The 20,933-nt window shown below is 40.4% G+C and overlaps 2 protein-coding genes and 1 long non-coding RNA gene across 11 annotated transcripts in view; 2 read left to right on the plus strand and 1 right to left on the minus strand.

Moving 5' to 3' along the window:
• LOC143900397 (uncharacterized) overlaps nt 1-20,933 on the plus strand; it is a 141,710-nt gene that overhangs the window by 90,892 nt on the left and 29,885 nt on the right. The window lies entirely within an intron of this gene.
• Ogre (optic ganglion reduced) lies at nt 3,228-12,633 on the minus strand. Its single transcript, XM_077411116.1, has 4 exons — nt 10,864-12,633; nt 7,898-8,005; nt 7,153-7,308; nt 3,228-6,128 (listed from the first exon to the last, which is right to left on the minus strand). Exons 1-4 carry the CDS (start codon nt 11,110-11,112, stop codon nt 5,550-5,552), a joined length of 1,092 nt encoding a protein of 363 aa, XP_077267242.1. The 5' UTR covers nt 11,113-12,633; the 3' UTR covers nt 3,228-5,549.
• On the plus strand, nt 15,927-17,219 carry LOC143900128 (uncharacterized). The gene is made up of 3 exons (XR_013257715.1): nt 15,927-16,373; nt 16,456-16,882; nt 17,103-17,219. It is a non-coding gene; the product is annotated as an uncharacterized LOC143900128 (long non-coding RNA).

The following is a 20,933-nucleotide window of genomic DNA, read 5'->3' on the forward strand; positions in this document are numbered from 1 at the left end:
CACGTGTATGCCTATCAGATTTGCGCGATAACTTCGCTGAGCTTTCGTTTGAGCTTCTCATTGTTTTAAAAATACATCGCACGTGTCATGATCACAACCGTGACTTTTACTCTTGTTTGTACGTTAATTATTTACTCTTTGAAAATATATTATGTGAGTAAACACCGGCTGGAAATAAAACAAATATGATAGAATTTATATACGGTATTGTGTGCATGATTGACACTGGCTGTTGATTTTATCCGTTTATTAACACTAAGGCGGTAATGTTTATTTATTTGTGCTGCATTTGCAGGCAAAATTCGTCGCATTGCAATAACGATAGACATTTCGTCGTGCTTATTATTTCAAATTAAGAGGAAAAAAACGGTTATTTTTTATACCAAAAAATGCGATTGTAATAATAAGACAAAAAGTGCATCTGATTTTCTATCTTCAAGAGAAAATTGAAGAGAAAGAAAAAATAATTTTTTTGAAAAGAATAAAAAAAATTCTAATTGTAAGCATAAATTCTGTGGTACATAGTTAAATTAATTTTTTATGTATTCTACTTCACGCGTAACGCGTTATTTTTTTCTTCCAATTGATCGGCGATCGATCAATTGGTAATTTAACAAGTTTGGAGTTTGGACAACTGTATTTACCGACGTGAACGTTGAGCAATAGATGTTGAGCAGAGGGCGCCTATGACAGAGCGCTATCCTGTGTTCTTTTTCTTTATTACGTAATAAATCCGTAATTTTACCATATCCAAGTCGCACTGTAATTTCATAAATTCGCATAATTTTCAGCACATTTAAATCCATATAGTTTTACTATATTTAAAAATCACTCACCAACAAATTCACCCATAATAATACTCAAAAATCACTTTATTTTACTATGATATTATTTATTTTTATTTTAGAAATTTTTAGGAGATAAAGCTATATAAGCCTGAGATGATATTGTTTATTAATAAATGATTTTCATATGTATAGTAGACCCCCATATAACACACACACACACATGGGTTCATATAATTTTAATATTTGTTTTAAAAAATATTTTACTATTACATTTTTAATAATTATTTTACTTTTTTTATAATAAAACATCTTATATATCTTTCACGATTATGTGTTTCCACATGCATAATCCATATATAATTTTCATGTATAATTTATGTAACTCGTATAACACGGAATGCATTCCTAAGTGTTATCTATAAAGAGAGATCTATAAAGTTGAACTATTGTACTTCTTGTATATATTGTACTTCTAAGACTCTTCATTGTGCGCTTTTGCGTAAGTTAGTTCTTTGTGCACTGATAAAATTTTTTCTTACTTCAAGGCAGGAATGATTAATTCGCACAATCACTATAAACTTCCTACAATCACTCGTTAACAACGTTAATAACAGATTTATTAACAGATTTAATAACGCAAAACTATTAAATAAAGATTGTGAGGACGGCGATTAAAAATAATCTCGTTGCAACGAGTATTAAATGTACAATTATAATTTTTTTAAATACCTGCGTAATTAAGCATAAGCAATATGTTGATGAAATAAAAAGCTTTCTTACAGGCCTCTTAATAGGAGAATTATATTGAAAGAAGTCGATTTTAAATATACATTTACACGTACAAATCGTTGTAGCATTCAGTTATGTACTAAATTTAAAAAAATATCTGGAATCGATTTCGCTTTATTCAATTTCGAAGGATTTTATCTCATTCTATATTATTTTATACTATTAATTTTGTGGTCAATTTTGCTACGCACATTTAATCGATTCAGATAAATTGATTTTGAAAAGCTTCCTCTGTTATGTTCTATTTGAACACTCTCGTTATGCATCATGGCGCGTGAATTACTAATAATTACGAGAAACACCTGTATCCATTATTACCACGTAAAATCAGTCTACCAGACTTCGATCATCATTTTTTAACCGTGACATGTACGAGGATCGTCATACTTCGCATCATGAGAATAATAATTCTTACGTCAAGCGTTCTACCGTGTGTGTAAATAATGTCGCTTCTTTATAATTAATTATAAGCGTATGTGAATCATTATATACGGGATACGCTGAAATTACAGCGAATCGGGTAATGGGAAACTAGACTAATTGGATGTCCATGAAAGATAAATATACCATCATTTATAATCACTTGATTTTGAGGAACTGATCTTAATGAACACAATTAAATTATTTATTAATATTAATTATTAATTTAATATTGAAAATATGCTCTAAAATGTCGATATAAATATTAAAGGTCTCTCTCACTTTAACTCACTTAAAATTGTTTTTAAATCTTGTAATAATTCTTCTAAAACAATTCTCTATAATCGTATAGTTCGTCTTCTTGTAATAAATCATTTATCACTTTATCAGAACTATTTGGAGTTTAATTTATTCACAGACGTGGAAAATGCGTCATCAAATCATACGGAATGCGGTTACGCGATGCTTATCTTAATCGCGAGTGGAAACGTAAAAACCTCGATACATAAAACAAAACTCGTGTATCTGACAAAGTGCAAAAGCAATCGATATTTATCATGGTTTCGACAATGTCTTTTAATGATCGCAGTGTTTCCCTCTTAAATACTTTTACGAATAATACGTTATTAATCAAATACGTTTTTTTTATTAAATTTAGTACTATTCTACACGAATTTAAAACTCGCTTTTTGTATGATTTCTATAATTTATTTACTAAATAAAAATTTAGCGATTAAAATATGTGAATCAGGAATTATTTAATCAAATCAGGAAATCATCATTTTGCATTTTTTAATTATATTTAACTTCGATAAAAAATTCAAATGCTATAAATTGTAATAAGAACAAAATGGTATTTCCAGTATTAGACACATTTGATTTCTCTTAGTGTGAAATTTAACGTTTTAACGTATCTGTCAATCTGTGTCCCATTTCATAATATGACGCAACATCAGACACAAGACAGCTGGAAATTCATATTTATTACGAATCATATCTCATCGTTTTTTATTTCTTTTTATTATGAATTATGGTGACGTCGCAAAAGTTTCCTGAATTGATTCAGCAGTCGGACATCTCAAATCATTTTATCTTCAGCCAAATGTGATCCATGTGTCACGGTGTGCAGGGACCTTTACCGCGAGTCGCGTCAACGAGCGTCGCGTTGAAATCTCCGCATTGTCCCACATACGCCCAAGGCAGAAAAACCACAGACTTCGGCTTAGGTCGTTCAGAGTCTTTAATCTTTGCACATCCTTGATGCTCGTCGATACAATGAAACTCTTAAATGCTAGGAAATTTTTACGAACGAATCCACAATTCCGAGTGGAAGTCTTGTCTGACAACGGCGTGTTGTCCGCGGAACACAAACGGGCAAAAAAATCTCGCGTGTGCCGACACTCGGAAGATGAGCAGGTCGGCATTAAAGTTTTTTGTGTCTTCTCTCTCCCTCTTAATGATTTCTACCTTTAGTCTCTCAAGAATGTTAACACTATTTATCACATCTTACATAAGATAATACAAACATGCACATAATTACGACGGATAAATCCTGATATGGTCATTGAAATAGTAGCTTGAGAAAAAAGCTGACAGTTCTCCCTACGATACCTTTTGGTCGTCGCAATCTGCGTGCAGTGACCATTTTATAAACTAGTCGCGCTAAGGCCTTATTGCAAACAACGCGATTTTCTTGCGGTCCAGGATGACGCAATCAGTTGGCAACGAAAGTAACATGCAAACGCGTACGCGTTTGAAACGCGAGGGATAATTTGCGTCAAAAAAATTATAGAAAGAAAGTAAATACTGGACGGTGCCGGAAAAAATTTTCGACTTCGACGACAAATACCATAAATGTGAAATCGATTTCTGTTAAGCAAGAATTACACAAAGAGTCGTAGTCTGTTATTTCTCCTATACGAAATATCGGTCATGTCAATCGCACAAAAATTTAGTTGTAGAAAAATCGATACCAAACTGGTAAACTATGGTACCAGCTAAAAAAAGTCAGTTTCTACCGCTGAAACTGAAGTCGAGAGTTCTAAGACACGCTATATAACAGCTAACGGAGATTCGTATGTGACGCCAAATCGCGCTCTTTTTTAATGTAGCCTCTTCTCCCTTAATTGACGTGTAGGGAATAGCAATGACGCGTATATAACTCGTAAAGTGCCTGTTGCGTCGAATGGATAAACGTTCGCTGAAAACGGCGCGACAGGTTCGTAACGTGCGCGTCACGATAAGTTGCAACTTCATCGGTCATTTCATGCAGACGGGCAACGGAAACCGCTTAATCCGATGTTAACAGTTAGATTACACGCTGCACCTTTTTCCAAGGCCGTCACGACCGACGAACCAAATTCTCGAACGCGACTATGGGAACGGGATAAAAATCGATACGCTTTGAGCAACCGGCGAACATCTATCGCGAGTATAGTACAACTATTTTTTACACAACTATTTCAAGTGATTATAAAGTAATATGACGGTAATTCTGGCGTATGTATATTTGTGAAATTAAATTCTAGCTGTCTTTTGATACGTAAGACCAAGACTTGAACGAGTTATCGAGTCTCGATAGTAGATTTGTTCTTTAATTATAAAAATTAGTATCTCAACTCTATTTTGAAAGAAATAAAAAAAATTCAATCAACATTTTTGAAGATAAAATCTTGCTTCGTTACATCTGTCTTTAATGAAAGAAAACTTAAGGTCAGAACACCCTTTATATGTCTATTATATTATATACATGACGGGTGTTGAAAATTGAGCTCGATTTTATTTACTTGGTCGCGTCCATATCAAAATTGTGTTAGAATCACTTTTCAAGCTAATTCAAGCTCTTCTTCGAACGGTCCATTGTTATTTATATCTAGCTTACATCTATTTAGGTATCCTAGATATAAGTTTTTCGTAAAAAATTTCATTCATATGAGACTGATTGTGAGTACAAGATCATTGCATTAATCTCTCCCAAGCAACTTGCATCTATAATACATATGTCAATTGAACTATCCGCGAGATATGGATATACATGCAATATAAAAATATCTGATAAAAATGAGATATATATATATATATATATATATATATATATATATATATATGCTTAAAAATGATTGCTTGAGAAAAATTAATTATTTACAATAGGATTCAGAATATTCTTCTAACTTTTAAACAAATGAATGATTAAAACAGAACATTACAAAGCAAAATAACATGACACGATTGATCGATAATGATGTATTTCTTTGTATGTATAGTTTTTAAAAGTTAGAAGTGAGAATAATCCTGAATCACTGTCTACAAAAACAATTGAAGTCCAATTTAAATCTCATTTCCTCTAGCATGTCTAAGGCTACACATCGTTACAATATATGATATACGAAAATATAAACTATGTGGGTCCTAGCGATATTTCTGGTCCTAAAGATGTTTGCAGGAATGCGCCGCGAGGTGCGAGTCAGTCCGTGTATAAAATGTAATTTAAACTAAGAAATTCTCGTACTATACATGTACAGCGCGGCGAGGTGCGCGTCCAAAATCTCGCGCTTACGCGGTCACGGACTTCGAGCTGGTATTACCCATCTTCTTTGTGAACTCCATAAGGAAATCCCTGTAGAGGAGCGAGTCCATGTTGGACGAGAGAATATAAAGTATCCACCAGTCGCCGAGGTCAACTTTTCTGCTGACGCTGTGGCAAGTCTCGATGGGCAACAGTCTCGTTGACAGGTGCAGCAGTCTCGGCCGTATCATCGGGGCGAAAATGATCAGCGCTCGATATATTACCAGAGCGATTAACATGACGGCCAGTATGAAGAACCAGAACCAGATGAATATGTATGTCTTTTCGTTGACGATGTTCAACGGCAGAATACAGAGCGAGTCGTGCTGCTGTATTGTGCCTGAAGCTCCGTATTTGTGGAATATGCACTTGGTGACGCGAGGAAACACGTAGACCATGGGGTCAATTCGCTCCTCTTGCGGCGTGTCCGAGAACTGCAGTACTCGCAAACCATAGCTGAGGAATTCGCCGTCGAAGAATCGATTCATCAGATAGAGTTGGCCGACTATGTTGACGAGGCACAGAATCTCGCAGGCGAAGTACCGATACACGTACGTGTTGTGATTCTGAAAGCACAATTCGTCGCTGAATTAAAGCAAATTGGACTCAATGAGGACGAATTGGACTTAACGCGGTCATCTCCCTCTCTCATTATATTGTTCCCCCTCGCCTCTCTGGTCGTTCCCCAACATTCTGCCTAAGTGACACCGGGACATCTCGCATAATCTATTAAACGCAACGCAGTGTGACTTAGAATTTACCAAATAATTTTACATCGCAAAAAAATTATGATTGCATCCAACGGGATTCAGATTAGAACTTATTAGGTATTTTACGTTGCAAGAAATTATGATTGTATTTAAGAAGGATTCAGATTAAAATTTACTAGTTGTTTTATCAAATCTAACGAGAAAATCATCTGTAGGGAATGGCCACAGAAAGAATAATGTCCGTAATACTTTATTGAAGCGACCGTTTATTACACCGCAGGAATAATGCTCTGCCTCGCGGGTGGACTCTTCCGCTCGATCTCCGGGCTCGGTACCTCTCCTCGCATGCCGTCTTGTCTGTTCCCGGGCTGAGAGGACTCTGGTTCTCCCGGCCTCGGCGATCAGCGTCCTTACATCTATTTCACGAACTCGGTTCGTGCGACTTGACTTTGTCAACAATGACTCGCTTGTCGAGATAAACACGACCGCGTCAACGGTCCGCGCGTCGGCCGTTACCAACGTCTATGGAAAATCGCCTACACATCTTTATCTTTGAATAATAGATCATCTTAAACACTGCTTCTTCTTTTAATAATTTTTTTCAGCGAGTTCCATGGTTATTTACAAGTCAATCTAATCTCCCAGTATATTTTGAAAACATTGCGAGAATATTATGGATTATGGCTAACGATAACAATGACACGTGCGACGTTGGTGAAACCCAGCAAGTAGATATCAGTGACCGCCAAGGGCGGCAAGATACCAGCTAAATAATGGATCGGTTTCTACCTTCTCACTTTTCATATATTACTATTTTTCATCTGCCAAGTCAACACTTGTTTAATCGAAACTTTTGGAGCCGATTTTTTGGCGTTCTTACCCTGATGTGCATCATCAAGTAATCCATGAGTGCGCCTTTCTTCTTTTTTAAGTTTTCTTCGCTGTCCATGCCATAATTCATTCCCATGACCAGCGCTTGCATCAGGCCGCCTTCCCAGAAGCTCCATAGCCATTGCGGGATATAGCACAGAACCGCCTGTTAACAAAAAGATAACTGAGTAAATAGATCAACATTACATTAATGTTGTTATAAGCTAAAGAAAAGACTGAGTCAGTTTTGTGACGTCAATTGTGTTACACGAAACTTATCGAGACATGGGAAAGTGGACTCACGAAAGTTGACTATTATCTTTTTTCAAAACTTTTTCGTGTACACATACATTGAACGCTCTCAAAAATAGAATTCTCTCTATTACTCTCTAATTCTCTAACGCATAACGCATTCGAAAATTAATTGAAGATCAACGTGCAACTTTTTTCAACCTTTTTGCCTCACAATTGTAACTATACAAATCTTTGCGGATGGGCATCAAAGCGACCATTTATGATCTCCTACGCACGAGTCCGCACGTGGGCCGCAGTCGGCCACCAGACATAAAGGACAAACGTGGATCGGCGGAAAGACACAAAGCGGACCATAAAGAAGGGACAACACCGAGGAGAGACCTTCAAGGGCAAGGGTCCTCCCTTCTTACGTTACGTGGCGCGCGTTTGTCGTGCGGCAAGAGGCAAGATCGCCGATAAAGAGGAGGGAGGCGGGCGAGGGGGTTGCTCTCTCTGCTTACCTGGAAGAACAGCACGAAGCAGACCCACTGATAGTACGTGTAGTATTTCCTCGCGTCGACATCCCCGAAGTCGTTGGCCACTCCTGGATGGGCGACCTCCACGCCGACCTGCGGAAACACGAGACTGCAGTGGTGCGGCGATAACGATGAAATACCGCGCTATACGTATCCCGACGCGATAAAGCCATTTGACCCTCCTTAGATGTCGATAACGAGAAACCTCCTCTCCCCCGGGTCTGCATTGTTTTATTAGAAGTTGACGCTGGCACTTCTTCGCCGTCGACAATACGAGTCTTTCTTTGCGCAACAATGCACAACTGAACGTGCGTTTTCTTAAATGGATACCCCCTCGTGATCAGCGGACTCTAATCAGGAAGGTCAAGCGCGCTATCACGCGCTCGCTTACGAAGAGCACGACAATATTAGGGACAGTTAACAGTGTCGCAAATTATGTTTATCTTTTTCAAATTATTTTCACTCATTTAATTTCCCTAATTAGGATATCGCACGAATTCGGGCGATATTTTAACGGGGTCGTTGCTAATCGTTGATACCATATGGTACTTTATCGCGGTACACGACTCATTGCACTGATATGCACGTAAGCAATCTCTTGTCTTAAATTACCGCCGGTTCAGGGCTAATCAAAGGAGGAGATGCATACATTTGTCAAAGATTGCATTTATATCGTAGTCCAGCGGATATAAAAGCGGATATAAAAAAAAAACTTTAAAAAGATATAAAAAAAAAACTTCTCGCAAAGGTGATCGAGGGAAATCTGCATGGTAATTTTTATCTTTTTTTTTTTTTATCCCGTAAAGACGACTTATCAATTCACATGTCTATAAATGATGCTGGCGGCCAAATTTTAAAGTATAATTTGCGAACGCGTTGTATAAATTAAAGTCAAGTATAGGGAATTATGTTTATATAAATGGTCTTTTGGTTTTATACGATTCTCTATATGCGCATGCGCATGCATAAATTTTAGCAACAATGTAACATATGGAGGCTATTTCTCTCGGCTCGATTTCCTTGCGCTATTATCATTACGTGGCAAGTACGTGCGAAACTCAATTGTCCCACCTATTTCGATTAAGATCGTGATCGACTGCCTACAATTTCCAACATTTCGTCCCAATCTATCTTGGATTAATCATCCCCGCCTCATTTTACCGTGCAAATGGCATTCCCTCCGCTTATCCTCGTACATCTGCATATTTAAACATTTCGAGCGAAAATTTTGAGTTTGTCAACCTTCATTTCTGTCAATAAATTCGCGCGGCAAATTCTTGTAATGTAATCCGCAACGATTTTGTGCTTCGATCGCAGAATTCGAATGGATTAGAGGTACTAAACTATCGATAATAATGAATTTGCGGTTATTTATCGTATTGCAAGTGCCGCCCTTACAAAATTCACGCGTAAAGATATGTGTGCGAAACCCCATATCAGGTTTATCACATATGGAAATCAAACGCTGATTATGTATCCGCTGCCGACCTATTGGATCGAAGCTGTAAACGTGACAAATCTCTTAACCGCAAAGCGATATCGCGTATCGAAAGCGATATTGCATACGGTATGATGCAACGAGATGAGGAGATCGCGATATATCTGGATCGTAATCTAGAATAGCCAAATAAACTATTGTACGAGTGTAGGACGATTTCAAATGTATAGCTATGGCTTTCTATTGTAAAAAAGAAACTATAAAGATTAGCTATGCTCGCGTCCGCAGGTTTGATTGGCTCAATAAAAGTCGCGGGTCAGCTGATACAATCTGTATTTGATTTCCATGTGTGATAACTTGGCGATATATAATTTCGCATATATAGCTTTTATTCGACGCGCGAACGTCGATGGATATCAAATATAGAGACGATATTCACAGAAGCTGCCTATTGAACAACGAGCAAATTCCAAGTATTTTAAAATAGAAAAAAAATTTACAAAATAAGTCGCCTCTATGAAATGACGGGAATTCTTGTAAGAAGATAATGAATGCTAAGAACTTGCACTTTCTAAGTAATTTAAAATTTAATCAGCGTGGTGATGTAACAAACAATTGGCTCGTTAATCACTCTTTTTGCCGTGAAACATCTTGCACAGGTATTCACAGAGCGAATTAATCTTACTCGTTTAAACATTACACGATCGACAAACGGGCAGCAGCTGTGGAAACTTTTTCGTAACTTTAAAGACAATTTATCCATCGATAGGGAAATAGTGTGTAACGATTGACCAAGTTCACACAATCTCAAGTATGATACGCAACGTTCGATTGTAGTACGTGCTATTGCAGTATTGTAGTATACGATAGACAACATTAGCAATTGCACTGCGCTAATTTAATTAGTTTTATTAATAAAATACTCACGGTAAAAAATTGTCAAATTTATTAGCAAATTGGCAATAAATTCGGGCAGTAGACATCAAGGCCCGCATCGCTCGATTTCCGCGGGTGATCTACCGTCATCTTTCATCGTCGAAGTTTGATTTCCGCCGACAGCGCGCGGCAAATTCTTTCTTATATGATTTATAACGATTTTTCCGCCCGCAAAACTTGTGGCAAACACTGAAAAATCTATTCCCCACAAACTTGGCTCGCGTTTGAATACCTAACATAATATAAAGCAAATCGAGAATTTAAAAATATCGTGAGAGTAAAAAATCTCAGGACAAACTGACTTTGTAGAAGCATCTTATTCGCGATTTCGTGATTCGTTAACAAATTTCATATATAGCGATCTTCTTCGATGTTGTTCACCTTGACACGCAGACTTTTCCAATGCTGTATATATCGCGACATAAATTTCCGACGTTTTTATTGCAATTAACACGTCGTTCTCGATTAGTTAATGATCCGTATCGGTTAATGAGTATCAATGGAGAGCGGCGGGATTACGCTCGTCGAGGTCGAGGATGAGAATACGATCGTTGTTACAATCGGAAATCACACGCACCTGTCGATTGAACGCGTCCGGCATGGTGAACGTGGACGTTATCCAGCAGTAAGTATTGATGACGTTGACGGGCAGGCCCTGAACGATGCAGGAGATCGGGTTACCGACATATTGGGTGGCCGTGATCAGCAGCGAGCACGTGAACAGCAGCACCGTGGTGAAGTGGTTGTGCATACGAAACAGCATCGAGTCCGTGACGATCTCCTGCCGCTTCAGGTACTTGCTCAGTCCTCCCAGTAGTTTGTACATGATCGCGTCTGGGTGTCGCTATCGAGCAACCGCGAGGACGACGTCCTCCACGAAGGAGGACACAAGCAACGACGAGGACGCTTTTAAAAGACGAGGATTCACCGGTGGTCACGTCGACCGCCGCCGCCGCCGTCGTCGTCGTCGTTGCCGCGGCCCGCGCGCCGGCCACTTCCACCTCCACCTCCACCGACACCAACCAACACCACGTGCGATCGTCGCTGGAGCGCGAGGTCACCTCCTCCTCACCGGCGGATTGCGAATTTTAACGGCGGATTCAGGACCACGAGGACGTACCATCAACCGGCACTAACGAGCGTAGCTCATCCACCGCGCTCTCGCCGCGCGAACGAAAGCAGCAAAACGAAACGAGAGAGAGACACGAGCGTGCACGGTTGTGTCCACGCGGCGTGCCTCTCTACCTCCCTCCTTTTTTCTCCTCCTTCCGTCTCGCCTTCTCTCCGCGGGTACCCCGGCTTCGCTTCGCCTTCCTCTTCTATTGCCCCCTCTCTCCTTGTCTCACCTTCTTCCTCCCTCTCTCTCTCTCTCCTTTTCTCTCCCTCCTTCCGCGTGCCCTTCTTTCACGGCCTCTCTCTTTCTCTCTCCGTAATCCCTCTATCCCCGCCGGGGGTCCTACCCTTCCTTCCCTCTTCGACTCTCCGTACCGAGAGATCGGTCACCGAACCACACGCTGGACGAGTTCCCGACGACGAGTCCTCGACGTGTTCCAGTTCCTCCTGCGAGAGAGAGAGAGGAGAGAGATCGCCCGCCCGGCTCACGCGCCCCCGCGTGAATCATTTAGCGAGCGGAAGACGAGGAAGAGCTGCACGAGGCGCGGGCGCGGGTCGCGTCTTCGTCCCTGTTCGCGCTACTTCCGTTTCCTCGAGTCCTTCCTCTTATCCCCGGCGCTTCCGCTCTCTTTTCAGTCCTGATAACTCCCTATACTGTTTTATTTCCTCTTCGTCCAGATAATTTTTTTCAATAATTATCCTTTTCCACAATCTCCTCGGTAATCAGGCGACGAATTCCTTGAACAGTTATCTCCTCAGCCACACGGGTATCCTTCTTTTGTGTAATTATCACAGAATACATTTGTGGAATTCCCGCGCGTTCTGTTAGCATCCGACATCCGACATCCGACATCCGACTGCCTGCGACGGACGCCGGCGGGACGCGTGAACAAACGCGGCGCCACACGCTACAAGGATCTTCCTAGTAACGATCCCTCCGTCCTTCTTCTTCTTCTTCTTCTTCTTCCTTTAGCTTCTCGATTTCTCAACCGATTACCCTCGATCTCTCCAACGATCCCTCCCATTCGCGACCGCGGGACGTTAAGGTAAAGAGCTAAAAGTCTCGTCGCAGACGTTCCCTTCTCGAGGACGCGAGATTTCCTCCCTCCCCTTTGCCCTCCCCCCTTTTCCGCAGTTTCCCTTCGGTATTCCGGAGGACTTGCAGTACAGGCGGTACTCGCACGTCCACGGTGAACGCAATGTGGCCGCACACCGCCGTCGCGTATCGAGGAAGCGACACTAACTACCAACTGTCAATCGCGCCAATCCCCCCCTACTCTCTTTCTCTCTCTTTCTCACACTCTTCCTCTATCCCCCTTCCCGACAAAGTCGTCCCCTCTCCGCACAATCGAGTGAATCGAGCCTTCGTGCACGCACACGCACGATGCGAAACAAAATTGTGCAGCGGCGCGGCGGCGGGGCGGCGGGGCTCGCCGCTCGCCGCTCTAGGTGCCCCGTCTTCTGCTCCTCTCGCGCGGAAGAAATAAACGCCTCTCCTGCCTCTCTCTCCCGATCTTTTTTTTTTCTCCCACAGAAAACTACCGTGAGACAGCCGCAACGGCCGCAACGTAGAGTGCCGGCGTGTTGCGGCATGTGCATGGTACGTTTGTACGCACGCACGCACGCACGCATAAACGTAACAATATCTTTAAGCGGCAACCGACGAGAAGTCGCGGTTGTTTGTTGTGTCGTCCAGCTATGGGAAGGGGGCGACGGTGAAGGGACGCATGAAAGACGCCAGAAGGCTCAGCGAGGGTACCAAAGGACCGACACTACCGACAGAGCGGCGGACGTGTAGTCACTGTAGTCGTGTAACAGGGAATGGCAGGCAGGGGCGCAGGGGGGAGGTTGATTCGTGGATGGGGAAGGGTACCCGACGGAGGGGGGCACGATGCCACGATGCGCGTCTCTCAGTTCGGGCGCTATAGTGCGCGCCGTCGACGTTGTATAATGCGTGCTGCGCGCGCTCGTCTACTACCGTTCACCGTTGGCGTTGCCATGATCATCATCCTTTTTACAGGCGGCAGCATTTGGTTCGGGAAACGAGGGGACGACCCCATGTTGCCGCCGTTGCCGGCGTGGCGGTGGCGCGGCGCGCACATGTGGGGTTGCTGACGTGTCGTCTCCCTTACCCTCCTTCCGCCTCGCTTTCGAGACTCCGAAGGGAGATCGACACCCGAGGACCCGAGAGATTTTTTGTGGTCGGAATCGTCTGACTCGCGTGCGCTTGGAGAAACAGAGGGACAGGGGGGAGAGAGGAAGGGACGCCGCGCGATGGATACTCTTGTGTTGTACGTTTGTCCAGTCATTCTACCGCGCTAAAATTTCGTAGTATGATGCAACATTACAGCACGGTAGAGACATCGATTACCGAACACGTACGAAACGCTTCGTCGAGGTCGAGAGCATTTTCATCGTAAGCTATTTCCAAAGCGTCATTAGAAAGATATGTCATCATCCTCCTTTGTATAAATAATACTCAACTCAATTATGTAATAATAATTATCTTGCAATAATTGAATCTTCCACATCTTGTTGCGTAAGGTTTCGTCAGACTCCAATCTCGGTGGGAATCATTATTGCACTCGTTATATAATTGAACATTTCGTGGAAGCAAATTATTTCAGCCGTTCGCGGTTTTCAATCAGCGGCAGTCTTTGCATTCGTCAACGACGCATAAAAACATCGACGAAGATGGTCGAGGATAAACTGAAGCGACTCGCTAGTTCGCGCGCCATAGAGAAAAACCTATTATAAAAACATATTATCGCAGGCATATTCAAGCTGCTGGAGTGTACAAATATGTATCTGACGTCGGAAACGCTAATTCGCAGTTTACCTTACCAAGGAGAATTCCCAACACAGCATTTCATATCTGTGTTCATAGTTGTGTTTGCTGCTTTGTAAAACAAAAGTTCCCAAAAGCCGTGTTAAGAGACATGAATATTAATAATCCTGAACAGAACTTTGCTCGTCCATTATTAAGAAATTTTATTACGCGAAGTGTAATAAAAGTGTCTCCATTTTATATCATAATAACGCAAAATTGTACGTGAACCTTGCCCGTATGTTCTTAACTGGAGTATCAACTTCCGTCCTACTTTTTAATTAAAATTCTGTATTATTAGAATTCACGATTCTAATAATTTTATCTTGCTTCAAGTCTGCTTCGCGTTCTCGCTTAGTACAGTTAACGAACAAGTCCTCCAAATAACGAAATCTTGTTTGCCCTTGTGAGATTCTTCGTATTCCTCGAACTTCTCAGGGAAAAGCAGCTTTCCATCTTATCCTTGAGTTTTTGCCTCTACATCTGTACGCTTCTTGATATTCCAAACTCATTTACAAATGACGGTTCTCATTCTTATCTTTTCTTTTTTTCGAACGTTGAAAGAAAATTTAATTAAACAAAAGAATAAGATAAAGAATAGCTTTGAAAGATACAAAAATTACTCTGATATAGCTCACAAAAATTTGTCGAAAATATCTGTTTTGTTAATAGTTATTTGTGCAACAAGTGCTGTAAGATGAAAATTCCCGGGTGCGGAGTTGACGCACGAGCCGAAGGCGCCTTCGGGAATTTTCATCTTTACGCACGACTTGCACACCTTATTTTATGTTGCAGGTACGTGGAAAGTGGTCTATCACGCACGCGTAGCGTGCGCAATAGGCCGCACTTTCCATGCACAAGTTACATAAATATATTTAATATATTTTTCTATCTTATATATACAATAATATATAGAAGAATAACTAACTAGCGCAACCACAGAGAAAATATTAAATAAGCATTTCTTAGAATTAGTATTCACGTAAATAAAAAAATAATATAATTTAATAAATGATAACATTTATAGTTTTAAAATTTTCTTAATATTATCATTCTACGCGCGATTACTTTAACCACAAAAAAGGATGAAGCTTTCTCACGCTTTCTTTCAGAATACTAATATTATTGTAAGTATAATATTATCTCATCCTTTTTTGTGGGAAGGGATTTGTTATATTTTCACAAAAGTACAAATTAAATTTTTGATCGGGCCTATAATCTCGCACAATCATCGTGACTCGTTGCACATTAGCGTTGCACGCGATGAGTAACGCGTCCGTTTGTATGAAAACTCGCGAGTGTGTGATCCGCGAGCTTCGGCGATGACTCGTTCGCGTAAGCGTTATCGGAAGTGTGAGGAATTACTACGGATTCGATTCCATTCATGCGAACTCGCGGATGCGTAAGGACGTTCGTATATAGCAATCCGCGCATCCGCGGAATCTGTTACATCCGCCGCAGCGCCGTTACGTTTTTCGTCGTCTCCGCGACGATGCGATGATACGCGCTCGGTGGACCAGATGGGCGAGAGATGACGCAACACGACAGCCAGCCCGCGTGCATCTTATGCAACGCCGGGGCACGTTGCACGAACCGTCTGTATCCTCGTTGTGAACTCTGCAACTTCGCGCCGTTTTGCCTCGCTGAAAATAATTGTATCTCTGAAATAGGCGAGATACGATTGCGACAGAAAGCGCAATTTTTTTTAAGGAGGCTCTTACCCGGCTGCTCTAATCAATGTAGCAACCGAAAAATTATCATTAATAATTGGTTATAAAATTATCGGAAAATTAAATAAAAAAATAAATAATGATTTTTACATAGTGTAAGAGTAAGTTATATGTTCTATTAGTGTAAATATTAAAATTTATACAATAAGTCAGTTGACTACGTCAGTGCTAAAGAGCAGAACATGCGCGTGTCACGTGTCACAACGTCGTCTGTAGCAGTCTGCAGCTAAGTGAGGTGTAGCCGTGTAGCGTTGTAGCGAATGATGCGATGAAGAGATGGAGCCAAAAGAAAGATATAACGTGAGAATGCTGAGAGGGAAAATGAAAGGAAAATTCGCGAAAATAAAGGTTGTCAATGCGCGAGAGAATAATTATGCCGCTACCATACAGCGCAGAGAAAAGACATGTGCAAGTGAGGTTAGAAAGAATAATTAACATTGTTTACTTTTTGATTTTCAAGGTTTGATTGGCAAATAATTGAAACTTATTGTTTATATAGGTACAAAACAATTCTCCGGAATGTTTGCATGCAGAGGATTCATTAGGGTCTCGACGGATAGTGAATTTAAAAGTATTTGGACAACAACTGTAGTGCCTTGCTGCAACATTGCATTCTTGGAAAACCAAGAATTACCAATAATAAGAGAGTAATTGACAAAATATGTGATATATTTACTCTGCAAGAAAGCTGTGAAAAATAATATTTTTCTAAGAAATTATGATAAGTATAGTTGATGTGTTTATGTATAACTATATATATTTATAAATAAATAAATATATATATATATATAATATTTACTTGTTTACTTAATTAATAAAATGAATAAAAGATGTTTAAAAAACGCATTTTACTTATTTACGTGTAATACAACATTTGAAACTTCGCGCGATTTTGACACTCGGAAGATCATTCGTCCTAACCTCTCGTACGTCATATTAAAACTACAATATCTTTTATAACTAATCGTCAACACCAAGTTTTCTTTTTATCATTAGAAAGATTATTATTTTAACTACAATTCCTTAGTTTTTTGTTTACCTGGCTCGCAAACTTGCTAAGAAAATACATCACTTCCGGTAAAAATTTTAGTGTTTACCATATGCCCTGTGTTAAAAATGCGAATTTCAATACTGATATTTTTACAGTTTTTATCGTCAACCTATGCTCAAGTTTTGGGCATCGGTCCGTTGTGGTTCACTTTACAACATATATTAATTTCATAAAGATCTGTCATATTATGATCGAGGTAAGAGCCTCCTTAAGCGCGCTTTACCGTTTACCTTAATTAGCTCTCGGGTGACTGTTTAAATATTTATCTTTTATCTCGTGTACATATTTTGTAGTCTCCATAGTAAAATTTGCTGTCAATTATCTCGATAAAATTCATAATTAGCTCGATATTGAATCATTTACAATATGAACGCCACACAAAAGGGTCATGCTTTGCGCTAATTTCCTTCGTTTCTCCGCTAATCAAACCGAAAACGGAAGAATCGACAGGTTCAACCGCATCTTTAGTACGCCTTTAAACATCGTTACCTTAATTAACATCCGCCCACGCACGCTGTCAACGAACCGTTTGTGGCGTACAGGTTGAAAAATCGCCTCCGCTCTCTTCGGAATTTTTCCATGTGGAATCAGAAGCCGCTATTGTTGAAACCCGCCGACGCGCACAATGGAACACGTTTGTTTTCCCGCGTGACTCCTAAACGCCTTTAAAAATTACAGCTCAGCCGATTGATTCTCGTCGTGGCCGCCGCCGCCGCCGCCGCTTCGTCAGTTGTCCTCGTTAACTGTTCATATTGACCATTGCATCGCTTCGTGTATGAGTGCGTGTATGCAGCTGGCTATGTGCAACGCGTACCTTGATAATAAGTCACGACGGCGAATGTAATTTGTATTTTTCCATCGCGATGCGCGTTAAGGACATGATGCATTTCGTTTTAAATCGACGAATTATATACGCGTGCAAACGTACAGAGGTGTTTGCCTTATCCAAATTTTCACGATGCTGTAATGTCATTGATTTGCTGAAAGATCACTATGTTAAACAACAATTAATTTATGGCATAAATTTTTTCGGTTTTTTTTTCACAGAGATTATTTGGCGCTATTTCGAAGAAGCAAGGCGCACAATTTCGCGGTTACAATTTTATTAATTCTCTATATGCGTGAATTATATCTAACAACCTGTATACGGAGTGAACGGACAGGATCGATCGCCGATATCTTGCAATAAATGGAAATAATTATACAGCGCGACCGCTTTTTATCACGGATCGCCAAGTTCCTTAACCTCGGCGGACCTTTCACTTGTGTTCCTTTTTTTTTTTCTTTGCTTTCGGTACGTTGTCCGGCGAAGCACTTCGATCGCGACCGTAATTCGTCCCGCACACGTGGAACCACGCATTCCGATCTCTCGAACGCTCTGCAACGCTACCAAAGGCTGTGCAGACCGGTTTGCGGGAGGACTACGAAATTGAGAACCTTCGTGACTCAATCGTGTCGCCTGTGACGAATTCGTGCAGCGACAGTTTTCCTCCGTCCCGTCGTTTGCCCGTCCCCCGTCCAACGTTTCAAAAGCGTATTTTGATCCAAGGCTGAAAGGATCGGCTATTAAGTATATTGCCGTCGTAAAACCTGAGTTTCTTGTAATCTGTATATACTCATTTACGAGCCAGAACGGGTCAGACTAATTTATGGCGCAAAAATATTTGTATACTTTTCGAAAGTTTCGATATTACAGAAAAAAATATGTAATATTTGGCATGATTAGTTTATATAATATTTAATTGCAATATTTACGTAGCTTTAAATTTGTATTTCGTTATATATTTTGCTTTGGATGACAGAATCAAATTTCGTAAAACAAAGCGTGTGTTACTTCTCAACATCTAGAAAAAAAGCACACATAATACGAAGTAAAACATACAATATGCCACACATCTGGCGTTCTAGATAGATTAAGAGCAACCTGTTGCTCGCGTATGAGGACGTTTAATGTTCGTCGTGTCACACGTGTGCAACATACCTATACGCTGAGAAAAGACCAGATGTACGTCACCGCGAAAGATTGCGTATTGCTGATCTTGAAGTTTCCTCTCTTCGAACATATCTCTCACGGCTCTTGTTAACCCTCCGGCTGTAAACGCATACGCATCCACGTTTATGTATCATGACGACTTATTCGCACAAGGCGACTAAGACGGATTTCTCAAAGAGTGCATCTATATTAACGTACATCGGGTATATCTCTCCGAGCGCGTATTTGCGAGATAAACGAAAACATCCTCTACGACTTACGACGCGCTGGAATGCGCATGCAACATACGCGTCGTTCCGCGAGACCACGACGCGCAACTCGCACCGACATCCCGTCTTGAACCGTAGATTTTATCATCTTTTACGCGAAGACGATTCGCGCTGCCCTCGGCATGCAAATATCGCTTGCGCCCTTGCGACGTATCGCGCGGACGCATCTGAATTTTCTCACGAAGATCCGGTGGATGTATATAGTATAATCCCCGGACGAAAAATGAGCCGCGTTCGATCTGCATTGCATCCACGCATTCGATACTCGACTCTCGCACGCCGTCGGCATATATTGACTGCGGCTGTACACGCAGAAGTAACGCCATCGGAAGGCCACCCCTGTTTTAAGTCGAGTTTCGTCAAAACTGATCGAACTGCGGTTTAAAACTGACTCGGGCCAAGTAGATTTTCGTTCTTCATATCAATATCGATCTTCTAATATTTTCATATCGTTTAAACGCTTTTGAATCACAAGAGAATTCTGCGGTATATACCTGCAGAAACAATTAAGGCATATATGTAGTATGTTTTATCAACGTTATCGCTAAATATGTGAGATGTAATATTTCTTTTTGCTATCAAAACCGAAGTTATATAGAGTAGAGAAACATAAGAAACGAATTTTCGAGAAAAAATTTTTGAGAATAATTTTTTATATAATTAGAATTCTTCACACACAGAGAGATAACTCTATGAATATTCTATATAAAAAGTTTTTATAGGATGCTTCAAATATATTACTGTTTCTCAAAGAAGGCTGGTCGAAAAGTTCATCAGGATGAAGGAAGAATTGGGAATGTGACTAGAGAACTTAAAACCGATAAGGAAATGTCAATCCAGGCCTGACTCAGATCATCCGGTCGCAGCAGGGCCTAATGCAACCGAACCATTTATCTCGAAAATGCACAGATGCTTTCCGGATTTTTTTTAACCGTTGCGCGTGTCTTCCTTTTCGGCGGCTTTCTTCCTTCCCAAGAAAAATAAAGGTTTTGTTTTAGAGAGCGTTTCGAATTCACGAATTCAAGCTCAGGTTACCGCACATGAGCAACATACGTGTTTCGAGCTAAAATAAATGCGACGTCATAAAATTTGCATTTATATGTATAGAAAGCAGTCGGCACACACAATAACTGTCGGAGCGGAGAAGCTGTTTGTCTCTCGGTACTGTTCACGGCATTGAAATCGTATAATTAAAACTTAAATTAACTGGAAGAAAAAGTGAGACATATACATATATATATATATATTTCTATAAAAACGTGAAATTATTTTTTATTCGAATATTCAATTCGAAATAGTTATATGTAAACATAAAAATAACAAAACAAGCTCGTGTATATAAACAATAGGAGGGTATCGGCCAATAACGAGCAAAGACAAATTAGTTATAATTGTCGATTTTTCAAATGTATTGTCAACAATGTTGAAGGGACGTTTCGACACACCGTGCCTTCTTCAGCCTCATGATATACATTAAAATATATACGCTTCAAACTATTTTTACAATCAAAAATTACCTTAGATATTATGACGTCGCACGAAATTTACAACTACGTATGGATTTATAAGTGGGTCTCTAAGCTGTTGATAGCCTGAGTTATCTCGGTGCGCATTAGTTTGAAGATCTTCATTTTAAATCGAACAGGATCCATGATTTTTTCCTC

Source organism: Temnothorax americanus, unplaced genomic scaffold, assembly GCF_048541705.1.
Source record: "Temnothorax americanus isolate GAGA-0224 unplaced genomic scaffold, ASM4854170v1 Scaffold3, whole genome shotgun sequence".
NCBI classification, from domain to species: domain Eukaryota; kingdom Metazoa; phylum Arthropoda; class Insecta; order Hymenoptera; family Formicidae; genus Temnothorax; species Temnothorax americanus.